Source organism: Neolamprologus brichardi, chromosome 3 (genome assembly GCF_056152115.1).
Source record: "Neolamprologus brichardi isolate AB-2024 chromosome 3, ASM5615211v1, whole genome shotgun sequence".
Classification (NCBI taxonomy): Eukaryota; Metazoa; Chordata; class Actinopteri; order Cichliformes; family Cichlidae; genus Neolamprologus; species Neolamprologus brichardi.
In genome coordinates this window covers 15,142,962-15,156,381 of record NC_142106.1, presented here as the reverse complement: position 1 = coordinate 15,156,381, position 13,420 = coordinate 15,142,962, and the positions used below count along the sequence as shown (strand labels likewise).

General features: G+C 40.8%; 1 protein-coding gene across 1 annotated transcript; it reads right to left on the bottom strand.

The window, feature by feature from the left end:
• Positions 1-2,009: 2,009 nt before the first annotated feature.
• LOC102785773 (atrial natriuretic peptide receptor 1) lies at positions 2,010-13,093 on the bottom strand. Its single transcript, XM_087832385.1, has 23 exons — positions 12,994-13,093; positions 12,697-12,808; positions 12,384-12,516; positions 12,161-12,293; positions 11,134-11,235; positions 9,746-9,848; positions 9,350-9,495; positions 9,196-9,268; positions 8,742-8,886; positions 7,618-7,704; positions 7,398-7,541; positions 7,097-7,218; positions 6,637-6,775; positions 6,413-6,461; positions 6,219-6,320; positions 4,086-4,205; positions 3,824-3,917; positions 3,545-3,632; positions 3,236-3,375; positions 2,686-2,838; positions 2,507-2,605; positions 2,292-2,383; positions 2,010-2,204 (listed from the first exon to the last, which is right to left on the bottom strand). The coding sequence occupies exons 1-23, from the start codon at positions 13,027-13,029 to the stop codon at positions 2,013-2,015; spliced, it is 2,604 nt and encodes an 867-aa protein (XP_087688511.1). The 5' UTR covers positions 13,030-13,093; the 3' UTR covers positions 2,010-2,012.
• Positions 13,094-13,420: the final 327 nt, after the last annotated feature.

The window sequence follows — 13,420 nt, the reverse complement described above, 5'->3', positions numbered from 1 at the left end:
ATAAAATGCACTTTATGTCTGTAGACAGGAGAGTCTGGAACTGGGAAGTCCTCCTCTCTCAACTCCTCATCTATTCTCCCTCAGAGCCTCTTCTTCATGTCCGCCAGTTGTCATGTCAGCCATCTTTGACACAAAAAAGTAAACAGACCACATCGCCTCCATCTCTTTAAGTCTTCCATCTGCTCAACAACGTGACATGAATATTCACACAGAACATTCGTGACAAAAGGTGCTGATTAACCAGCCGGTGTGAAGTGTCTGAGTATGAAACTAACTGGGAGGAGAAAGAAATGGATGGAATAATATAATTGGTTTGATTTTATTAATGCCTTTAGAGAAAAACCTCTGTGTTGGTTTATTGTTGAGTATTTCATGGATATCACCATTTTAACTGTTGACCTATTTTATTTTGAAATATTAGAAAGAAAGAAAGAAAGAAAACTCTAATTATGTTCACTCCAGTATGTTTATAGACCGACTTTTGTGTCTCATTTATAATCCATCCATCCATTCGCTTCCACTTATCCTTTTCAGGGTCGCGGGGGGCGCTGGAGCCTATCCCAGCTGTCATAGGGCGAGAGGCGGGGTACATCCTGGACAGGTCGCCAGTCTGTCGCAGGGCCAACACACAGGGACAGACAACCATTCACACTCACTTTCATTCGCACATTCACACCTAGTGGCAATTTGGATTATCCAATTAACCTATCCCCACAAGCTGCATGTCTTTGGACGGTGGGAGGAAGCCGGAGTACCCGGAGGGAACCCACGCAAACAGGGGGAGAACATGCAAACTCCGTACAGAAAGACCCCGGCCTGATGGTGGAATTGAACTCAGGACCTTCTTGCTGTGCGACAACAGTGCTAACCACTGTGCCACCGTGCTGCTCATTTATATTGATATTTCTATTATTCCAAGTGTTTTACAGAAAAAAAATAGGAGAAAAAAAATCTAAGATTTGATTAAAAACATAAAAATAAAACTGAAACAGGCAAACAGGACAAAACATAAAACCAACATGGCCACATGTTAAATGTTCATGAACCACAGGCGCTAAAGAAAACACTGGCAAGTACCACCAAAAGTCTTTGAAGTCAAAATGTCTGAAGTGCTTTTCAGGTTTGAAATCACAGAGTCCCTGTTTTTCATGAAGCATATGCAGTGTTTGAGATCATGAATGTAACTTTACAAAAAGGACTGGTTTTGTAAACCTCGTGCCATGATTGCGAAAGCCCCAGCGAGTCGATTGCAGATTGTCTTTAATTGTGTTTGAATCTGTGTGACTGTGATTTGAAGCTAAACAGTGACCTAGAAAGGTCCACAAAACGAGTAACTGCAGTCTAGACACAAAAGAGTTCAAGAACTTCCTCCAGCAGTTCTTTAAATCATGACAGGGTTGCTCTAGTCTCACAAGAGGGACTGAATATATTAAAAGAATATGCAGAAACTTCAGCGAAACTTCCCGTGAACACAGGATGTATTTATTCAGCATTAATGTCAGTTTGAGTTTTTGTGCACAGTCCAACAAACAACACAAACTAATAGCAGTAAAATATACATGCAGTATTCTGAACTGCAGTATTCTGCCTTTCACTTGTAAACAAATTTAAGACAAAACATCGAAGAAGAAACAAAGCAACTCATTGGTTCAGACCAGGCGCTGTCTTCATCTAAAAGCATCCCTGGTATCACATTAAAATTCTATACATAAACTTTTCATCATCATAGTCGACTAATGGGAAAGTGCTTCTTCACAAAAACATAATAACAGCATAGAATATAGTAAAACATAAACTATCACACGAAGATTTGACTGGAGTGAAAAACATAGCAGATGGCACAATTTAGACTAAGATTATTCTGTTTTCAGTTTCTTTGAACATTCCTCGGTGGATTAATGAGATCCACTGGGTTACCATACATGTGAAATGTAGCACACAACACAGTAATGCATTCTTCTTAGGCTAACAGTGAGGACAACACAACAAAGGATAGATCCACAGTTTGGGGTTCAGGCCGGGTCCAGGAGAAGATCGTCATTCAGATACCCCGGTATTGATGAATACAGCTCTTGCTTCTTCTCTGCTTCCTCTTCTGTCTCCGTGGTGATGAGTTTGGCTGTCTTTGGGTCTGCAATGATGTCCTTGGAGACCAGAGAAGTCTTCTTCCCTTCCAACCAGTAAGTAACCATGTCACCTTTACCCTGAAAGAAATTAATCAGGTCCAGAGTGTTAACTGTGCAGCTCCCAGTTTTACCTGAACTGGACTCCAATGGGAGTGTACAGCTCACCTTGACCTGAAGTGTTCCTCTGCACTCCAACACGTAGCCACTAATCTCTTCCAGTAGGTAAAATACACTGGAGCTGCACTGGATCTTCAGGGCTGCAAAAATGGAACATACTAGCTTGTTTCACCCCAAGAAGAAGAAAGTTAAGTCTGTGTCCAGTAACCAGCATTTGTTCCAGTAATAATTACTCATACTCTTATTAGGTCCCGCAGTCTTACCAACGCTTGTTGACTCCATCCTCGATGCTGTGTTCACAGTATCTCCAAACAGGCAGTAACGAGGCATCTTTGTCCCAACCACCCCTGCCACCACTGGACCTAAAAGGACTCAGAAGAGTCACGGGTGGAAAAATGATTTAACAAAAATTTTAATTACAGTGGCTCAGTAGCTTGTATACCGGAGTGTATCCCAGCTCGTATCTGCAGCTGAGTGTTGGGTTTATGGGGGATCCTGAAGGTGCGACAGACGCCCACCAAATCCAGAGCCATGCTGGCGATCTCTGAGGCGTGGAGTATCCCGTTCTCCTGTGGAACACCAGAGACCACCATATCTACACAAAAACAAACAAAAAACAACAATCAAGTAAAAAGTTTTCACAGGACACTATAGAGTCCTGTGAAAAACCAAGTACGCCTTTATTGCTTCCACTTATGAGCAAGTGGGTAAGAAGGAGCCAGATGCTGCTAAGATAAGAGAGCAACATCCCAAAAAATTAACCACGAGGTCGGACTGAGGTCAGTTTTGAGAGAAATTAACAAAACCGAAAGAGCTACATCTTTGACTCTACCGGCTTCCGTTAGCATTTTAAATCTTTTAGTTCATGGCAGTACAATTAGAAAAAAGACCAAACAAGGGTGGCTTGTTTGGAAAGGCTGCCCGGAAATGAGCTACATATTTATATAGCTATATCTTTAGAGTAGCTACATATTACCATGTGTGTCACTTACATGCGTCTCCGATGGTTTCTACCTTGTAGACATCGTAATTGTCAATGATGTCATCGAAAGTTGTGTAGAGCTTGTTAAGGAAGTCCACGACCTGGTAAGGAGTGCTGCTGCTGGACAGCTGGGTGAAGCCCACTATATCACTACGCAAACACACACATACCATCCTTTATTATGGTGGCTGTAAAAATATAGAAAAGTAGAATAGAATCCAGTAGAAATTTATTTAGCTCATGTGGTTGCTACAAACCAGCATTATTAGCCTCATCTGACTAAAGACCCCACAGGTTTTCAACTCTAGTCTATCTTTACCTGAAGAAGACGGTAGCACTGACATAGCTCTGAGCTTGGGAGGGTTTTCCCTGACGGAGGTCATCAGCAACCTGTTTGGGAAGCATACCTGAACCACAAACATACAAATGTCAGTAAAAGGTGAGTTTTAACTGGTCAAAGATATAGAGAATTGTATAATCTGCATACAAATAAATGTTTTCTGGATGAAAATGTGTGTAATAAATGTGAAACAGAATCATCCTACTAACCTAGTAACACATTAGTATGTGTGTGTGTCTGTGTGTTTGTGGGTCATACTGTATAGCAGCCTATCAGTTTTCTGTTTCTCATGCATCAGATCCTGAGTCCGCTCAGCCACCAACACCTCCAGATGTTTGCTGTATTTCTCCATCTGAAACAGAGACAAAAGAAAAAAGCTTTACATATACAGTATATAGCACTGATATAATTTAACATATGATATTACATGAGAATATGGTGCAATACACAGTTTGTTACTATAGTAATAACATATAATGATTATTGTACTGTCCACTGTATTGACAGAGTTTGTTTTTACCAGGTTCATCATCATGTCCACTGGGCTGGTTTTGATGGGGTTAATTCGATGCACAAACTTCTTGATCTGTTCAAAGGTAGGTCTGTGGGTAGGGTTATGAGAGCGACATCGCCGAATCAGCTATGGAAACACAGGTGGGTCAAAACAGCAGAACAGCCGAGATGGAATATTCAGTCATCGAGGAATATTTATAATTTTTAATGAATTATTACATTTGCTTAAAAATGTTTTTTTTTTTGCAAATTATATAATATCTTTAAAGTCATATTTCAAAGTTAGCATCATTCAAAGAAGAAAACATAATTTAAACAAAACATCAACTAGTTCAAGTATACACGACCACAATTGCAAGGAACACCTGACAGCTGTCAGCTACAGACATCCTTCACCCAGTCAAGTTAAAACATTAACTTGACTGTTCTTCAGAAGTCCAAATCACTTAAATTTAGTGTTTAACTCGGAAAGCAAGGTTTTAGAGTATAAAGGAGTAGTGTAGAGGCACAGAATCCATGGTGTTTTAAGTCTGATGTGACGTTTCTGCATTCTGTGATAATTTGGGGTACTTTATCATCTCCTGGTCTTGGTGGTGATTCATCCACGTGTTTTATCAAAGTCAGCACAGCCCTCTACCAGATTTTAGAACTCTTCATGCTTCAGTTTGGTGACAATATTTATGTACATCAGAATCAGAATACTTTATTGATCCCTGGGGAAATAATTTTTTTTGTTACAGTGCTCCATTATAAACCAACATAAACCAACATTAACAAGGCAGACAACATGCTAACTAAGAATAGTACAATATACACACACACACACACACACACACACACACACACACACACACACACACACATATATATATATATATATATATATATATATATATATATATATATATATACATACATAAGTCACTCATTAATAAATAGCTGGAAAAGAAACGTGTAGTTGTAGCAGTAAACAGTGTGTTAAGTACGTTGCGTTGTACAGGGAGATGGCCACAGGCAGGAAAGATTTCCTGTGTCGTTCAGTGGTGGTTTTCGGTAATCTCAGTCTCTCACTGAACGTGCTCCTGTGATTGACCAGCATGTCATGGAGTGGGTGGGAGGTGTTATCCAACATTGTCTTTATCTTGGACAGCATCCGCCTCTCCGACACCACCTTGAGGGAGTCCAGCTCCATCCCCACAACATTACTGGCCTTGTGGATGAGTTTATCGAGTCTGTTGGCATCTGCTACCCTCAGCCTGCTCCCCCAGCATGCAACAGCATAGAGGATCGCACTGACCACAACAGACTCATAGAAAATCCTGAGCATTTTCTGGCAGATGTTGAAGGACCTCAGTCACCTCAAAAAATAGAGACGACTCTGGCCCTTTCTGTAAAGTGCTGTGGTGTTTTTAGCCCAGTCCAGTTTATTGTCAATGTATACTCCAAGGTATTTATAGTCCTCCACAATGTCCACATTGACCCCCTGGATTGAAACAGGGGTCAAGTGTTTCCTGGTCTTCCTGAAGTCCACGATCAGTTCCTTGGTCTTTGCCACGTTGAGCTGCAGATGATTCTGCTCACACCACGTGACAAAGGAGTCGACCACAGCCCGGTACTCTGTCTCATCATCCCTGCTGATTCATCCAACCACCGCAGAGTCATCAGTGGTTGGATGCATCAGCATGTACATGCAGATTTCCTCTTCCGGGAGGACTTAACACTTAACACTTCCCACTACCAAATAGTTAATAAATTGTTTGGTGGTGCCAGAACTACTACCAAACAGTTTGCTAACGATTTTATGACTATGCTTATTTGGGGAGCTAACTCACCTAACCTCAACCTGACAGATTCTACAGGTCGCTGACTGAAGGAAGATGAGGAAGCTGAAGCTGAGGTGCCACAAGCTGATCACCTTCATTGTACGAATACTGTAATTACTGATGCAGTAATTTTTGTTAAAAGAACTACAACGAAGTACTAAGTATATAAATGAACACATTTTTTCCTACAAAAGTATGCTTATAACAACCTAGCATACGAACACTACAAATTTTTATTTATTTTATTAATGATAGCACATTTCATACAGCCTGCTTTCAACCATTTCATAACAGTCAGTTTAAAGGGAATGACATACCTCTACATAGTCAGCGGGACAGGGGCAGGTGTTGTCAGCTTTACTGGAGATCAATTCAGGAAGAGGAGGACACCAGGAACACTCGAGGTTTGACTCCTCTGCCTGTAAACCAAAGCATTTTATGAATTTTACTGAGGGAGACCATGAAAGCAGCACAGTTACAGTGAAGTGAAAGGACACTCAGACTGACTTACAGGGACCGGATCACTGCGAGTTGCAATCTCCAGCAGGATGATGGAATAACTGGGAAATTTACATACAGAGAGTGTCAACTGATCTATATTTATTCATCACATTGTGGAGACTGAGCTAAAACTACAGTTTTGCTTTGGTTTAGGGTAAAGGTGAGGGAGGCAGATGGAAGTCTTCGGGGAACTAAGGTGAGTAAGTGAAGGAAATTTAAAGTTAACTCTGTGACCTGAACACATCTCCTGCCAGTGTTGGCTCCGTGTTAGAGTCCTGAAACTCAGGCGGCAAGTACACTTCCAAGAGCCTCTGCTGATAGGTGGAAAGAGGCTCCGCCCCATCGCCCGTGCGGTAGGTTCTCAGACCGTAATCTAATTGGAGATTATATGTAAAAAAAAACAATTGTAGATATATAATCAAAATTTTTGCTGCATTCTAGATTATTTTTCAGATCAAGTTTAGGATGACAAAAATTAGGTTTAATTAAAATGACAATAAAAACGGAGATTAGAACAATTCAGAAAGAGATTTCAGTTATAGAAAATGATCTTCACTAAATTAGGAATAAAGCAAACTTTCACTTTCAAAGCTAGTTTATATCTGGTAAGTTTAACAAGTATTTACTGGGTTTTTTTATTTACATGTATAGTTTTAATACTTTTAGGAACATTCTTTCTGCACGCTCAGATCACCTGTTATTTTGCAGACCCAGCGGTCGTCTAAGACACAGTTTAGAGAATTCAGTCGGCCGTGACAGATCTTGTGTTGGTGCAGGTACGACATCCCTCTGGCGATGTCTGTGGCGAAGGAAAACCTGGCAGGCACAAACAGTCATGCATCTAAACAGACCTCATGAGAACCCCAAATAAATTGGAAATGTGTGTGACCAATTAACTTACAAAGACAAACACTTTATGTGTAGTCGCCTTATGCCTTAATTACCTCAAGATGTCATTGTACCATTAGTAAGAGTCTGTGTGATTATCTGAGTACCTGAATCCCCAGTTAAGTGGGATCTCCTCGTTAAGAAGGACATCGTTAAGGCTTCCTTTTGGGCAGTACTCTGTCACTATGGCAACATTTGGCACCTCAACACAGCCACCGATAAACTTACACAGGTTGGGGTGATCAAGCTCCCTGGAGACAAACATAAAGACAGAAACATGCTGTGTATTTGCAGTATGAAGGGGATACGTTTGTATTTGCATCTTACCTGACTTGCTTGACTTCCTGTCTGATGGTTTTGGACAGAGAGAACGTCTTTGTGTGAATCCTTTTGATAGCCACGGTGCGCCCATCACTGGAAAACAAAGTGGCTTTTAACATACATTTCCAAATAATATACCAGGAAGCTGGAGACATTTCTATTAGAGATAGGCATGGATGGTGCTATAACCAGTGTGTGACACAGAAGTGGCAAAGGACAACTTGTGGCTTTGACAAACAAAAATCTTGACCTCTGGGAATCAGGAAAAGATACTTGAAACTGGCCCTGGTGGCCTATCAAAGTATCCGAAATAGCACAGTACAGTTTTATATAAAGACAGACAGGTGGTTACTAGGGGTGCAACAATACTTGTATCGGTATTGAACCATTCGATACAGTGCTTTCGGTTCGGTACGCATATGTAACGAACAATACAAAAGTTTTAATTTGTTTTATCAAATTTAATCGAGCGCGGATCCACTGAGCGCAGCGCAAGCTAGTGAGACAGAAGCTAACCTCGTTGCAACATGGCAACTGCCTCAATGCTACCCGAAATTGAACCTCCCCCACCCTCATTCGGATCTGGCGTTTGGAACTATTTTGGTTTTCATGTGAAGCATGACCCTGATGGACTAAAGTAAAACAGTATGTCGGATGTGCCACGCAATGCTCAATTGGTGGGAACTAGTGTGTTAGCGCAGTTAGCTTGTTAACGTGTTGACGCCGTCCAGCCCCACACACGGGGCGATCCGTGGTAACTTGTTAGCGGCAATTTGCCGTGTTGTGGCGTTAATGTCATTTTAACGAGATTAACGCTGACAACACTAGTGGGAACACAACGAATATGACTGCACATTTACTCCGACATCATCCTAGTGCAAAGACAAGTGGAAGCAGACAAAAACAACAACCACGCATGCTACAAACTTTACCCGCGTCATTTAGACAGCCGTTAGCGCATGACACTTTTGAGGTAAAATATATATTTAGAATTTTAATAAATGACAAATTAAAAAGGCATGAACATTTTTTTGTATCGAAAAAATATCGAACTGTGACACCAAAGTATCGAACCGAACCGTGAATTTTGTGTATCGTTGCACCCCTAGTGGTTACATAGGTAGGCGTACTATATGCCAGTGCAGGTGAACATAGTTTTTCGGGTTCCCAGTTGTCCTGTACAGGTGCTTAGCGCTGATACACAGCTAGTATGACTGTCATTGTTCCCCACTGGTACACTCATTATGCTGCCCATGGTCATATGCCCCTCTTGATCTGCAGAGAAAAACAGAGTTAAGTTTTAGATTTCCTTCATGTACATAAAATGTATACAAATTTACAGATGTGGGTCCATTTCAAATCATTCTAAATCAGTGCTGTTAATTAACTTTTTTTGTGGTGCTTTGTGTCCTGCTCTGCACTGTAATGTTTTAGATCTGGTTCATACTCTTTTTGCAGTAATATCTCTCTTGTGCAACTTGAGACTATTTTCGCTGTCACTTTTAGGCAATTCCAGCATACACTCAGAGCCTTTCAGTGCTTACTAAGCTACTATCAGAGTTTTATCTAGACTGTTAAAAGGACCTTGTTTTATTGTAGAGAAGTCGATGATCCAGCTTTCGTCCCACAACATTTTCTGTTTCTGGTACCTTAGCCACTACAAGAGACAGATTTATTTATTTATTTTTAACTGGCAGACTTTTTTTGAGCATATGTGTGTTGTTGTGTGAGTCCTTACCACAGCAGTCATTATGAAGGAGAGGCAGAGCAGACTTAGTGGCAGACCGATGGCAATCTTCGTGGAAGGGGACATAGGGCATTCACCACAGTCAGCTGGACAGGTGGAACAAAACTCCGCCTCCTCACAGACACCATCACCACAGACTTCAAGGGTGAAATTTAAAGATGAAATTGTGACTTATTTACTGTTTTTATGGCAACACGATGTTTGGGGTTGACTGACTGCTGGAACCTTATGACATCTTTGCTACTGGGTTATCAGTATAATCTCTGTCATCAGTGGCCAAAAAATGTTCACATAACAATGACAATATGATCTAATACAGAAGCTTTTGTGCACTTCTTGTTGCACTTCTTATAGTCAAGTCAGGATTTTGAGAGGGGAAAAACATACCCACAGCAGGCAACACGGTGGTTTTGGCCTCCAGGGCAACCTGCATGGTACCGACCCGAATGTGAGCGATGAGTGAGTTTAAGCCAGGATGTAACAGAACCACCTACAAATCAACATGTTTGATTAACGGGCTGTAGACAAAACATCAGCAAAGAATCAGAATGTGAGTATTTAATAGTAACTGAATGTAGCATCTGCATACAATTATATTATTTTGTCATTGGGACAGATTATAATATTGTAGTATTGCCCTACTTTGAATGAAATAGGTTTGTCTGTACAGAAGCATATGTTACATCTTTTTTCTGCTTAATGTTCTGTATTTAAAGAAACTTGGGCTCCAGTAACCAGTACAAAAGGCTTCATTTCTGAAGAGACTAGGTCCTAGACTTGAAATAACAGTCAAACCAGAAATTTTTAAAACTGTAAAAGATGCTTTTTGGATAGCTTCCTCTTTTGCAGAAACACTGTAGGGTGTAAATACTAGAATTAAGGAAGAAGAACACTGTCTGTATAAAACAATGGAATAAAAAAGATGGCTCTGGCTCTAGTGATCCCGTGATTCACTCTTTGTGCTTAAACCAGACAGTTATCATTCCTGCTGAGTTATGCATCAACCTAAATTGCTAAATTCAACCAATGAGATGACCTGTAGGTCCAGTAAGTGTATTAGTATGTTCCTAAAATGTTAGTTTTCCTATTTTAAGTTTTTGTTTCATTGAGAAACTGCTGCACTTTTGAAGACCTCAATGACCTCATTGCTGGATATGCCCAATCGTGTGTTGTGTATGGATTAATGTAAACTATTTTAAACAATTATTTAGGCTTAATGTTCACTATTACACTTCCATCCAGCCATTTTCTACCGATTATCCAGGTTAGGGTTGTGGGGACAGCAGTCTGAGCAGAAAAGCCCAGGTTTCCTTCACCACCTCCTCTAGTTTATCCAGAGGGGACACCGAGTTGTTCCCAAGCCATTTGTGAGATATAATCTCTTGAGCAAATCCTGGATCTGCCCTGGTGCCTCCTCCTGATAGGACATAACTGGAATACCTCACCTAGAAGACATCCAGGGGGCATCCTAGACAGATGCCCAAACTGGGTGAACTGGCTCCTTCCAATTCTCCTTCTTATTCTTTGAATTAATTGACCTAAATCCATTTAATCAGTGGTGGAGTTATATTTATTTAGTTTGCCTTGGACCCAGTCACCTTAGCTGTTTTCCAGTCTTTGTACTTCTCTCATGTCTGACGAGAAAGTGTATTAATATATTCCCAAAATGTTAGTTTTCCTATTTTACCTTTTTGTTTCATTGAGAAACTGCTGCACTTTTGAAGAGGAACTATGTGAGATATGGACTTATTGAGATAAACTGGCATGTGTGTTACCTTCGCGGACCAGTTGCTTTGGGTCATCTTCCCAGAGGTCGAGACGGTATGTGTGAAGATTTTTCCATCATCAGGAATCCAGGGGCCACAAATGCTCTCTGTCTGTTAGTGAGGAAAAAACAGAAAACTTTATTTTTATGAGAGAGCTTTTTATCTGTTTATTTATCTGTCAGACATTACATAGATGGACTACATCTAGAAAGTAGATCTGGGAAAAGTAAACTGATCCTAAGGTGTCTTAGACCTGCAGTTTCTCACCACTAAGGGGTGACTACTTTGGGTAGAAAATAAGTGAATTTGTCAAGAAGTCTATTAGAAAATGATCCCACTGCTTATGTAATCTGTGACCTCATTAAACACTAGTCTAGTTTATTTATGGCCTCTGTTGTGAGTTTAAAGTTTAACTGAAATCAGCATAATTTAGTAAATTATGGTCCCAATTTTGAGTTAAACTGTGTAAACAGTTTAAGTTTTGGAGCTGACCAACCTTGGGATTAACCTGTATCTCCATAATACTCTATTGTGTGAGGATTGGTGACAAAATTTGCTAAACTACGTTTTGCAACTGGATTTTGGAGTTCTCTGTGTTACAGAGAGGGCACGATCTGATATCGTCGTGTTGGTGTTGTTCCCAGATCATCATACTAAATGTTGTTCCAGGATCAACATTGCAAGTGACCAATCAGAATGTTGTGACATCATACTTTTGCGACTTCGGGTAAAACCGGCATAAAACAAAAAACTGTACTTAAGCTGCAAGAAACCGCCTCTGTCTGCCGATCAACGGACCCTAACCATAACCTTTTGATAAACGGTAAGCAAAATTGATATTGTCCTTGCAACACTGGAATTTCATAAATGCACGAATGGCTTGGCATGCAAAAGAATAACGTCACAACAATGTGATTGGTCACTTGCAATGTTGAACCTGGAACAACATTTTCATGATGATCTGGGAACAACACCAACACGACGATATCAGATCATCCACAGAGAGGAGTGATGAAGACAAGAAGAAGCAGTGCACCATGTATCCCAGCGGGCAGGAGTGGATGTTAGCGTGGTGAATGCAGCAGTTCTCGCCATTTGCATCTTTCCAGTTGGCCGGACATTCGTGATGTTCACAGAACCTCCGAGCTGATTCAGCGTCTTCTATGTCACTGAACACACAGACAAGGCAGACCAGTTTATCTAGTTTATTTTGTTCAGTCTAAAATTATTCTGCTTTATACCCAGTTTAACCAGTTTACCTATGAGTGAAGACGCGGTTTTGGACGGCCCAGTGGTAGAAAGAGTCCTGGGCGGTCACCGAGTATATGACACTGAATACCTCACCACTCTTTATCAACTCTGGAGGACGAAGAACCCAAGCCATCTCCAGACCTGGACAAGAGCCACAGGATAATAGACAGACAGAGATTTTAGACTGCAATCTTTAAAATAAATAATTTCAGACTTCACTGGGGAGCTGTAATACTTGTTATTTAATCTTGAGACCAACCAAAATCTCTCTTCAAGACCTACGGTTAATGATTGTATTGTAACTGCCGTCTGTTTTCTCACCTCCACAGTCGATCATGTTGTACTCGTTGGGCCTGTCCAGAGGCCAACAGTCGTACTCGCTGTTGTCCAAATCGTGCCAGCAAAACACCAAACCAAAACCACAAACAGACACCTGGAAACAACACGACACATGTTCAATGACCAAAATTACACCACAAATAAAAAAGGAAAAAGCATCCAGAGAATCCTCCGAGGTGCTCACATGATTAAAAACTATGGACCTGAGCTCGGTGCCTTGAATTCAAATATATTAAACTCTAGGCCTGTAAAAAAGGTGTTTCATATATGATGTCTTACCCAGAACAGAAACCAAAGTCTTTGTTGTTTCTTCATACTGTTGCTGTTGAAAGACAGACAGGTGGACAGGATGGAGACAGGTAGGAAGACTGACTGAGAGTCTCGGACATCTGCAGCTTATCTGCTGCTGTGGAGTCCGAGCTGATGGAGCGGTGGAAGGTAGAGCGAGGCAGGAGACACTAGAGAGAGAGAAAGAGAGATTGGATTCTGTATTTCTCCCGTGCGCTGAAAGCTGAACTCACTGTTTTACATAGAGATGGCTACACTTCACTGCCCTCTGGTGGTGGCTGCTGTTACTGCACTGATCTTTAAACATTTACTATTAACTCAGTGGAGTTTTTCCCTCTCTACATTTTTAATTCTCTACCGATCAAGGCATTAAAAAATTAAGAAATATTGTATTGGTATTCACTATGCAAAACCAGTT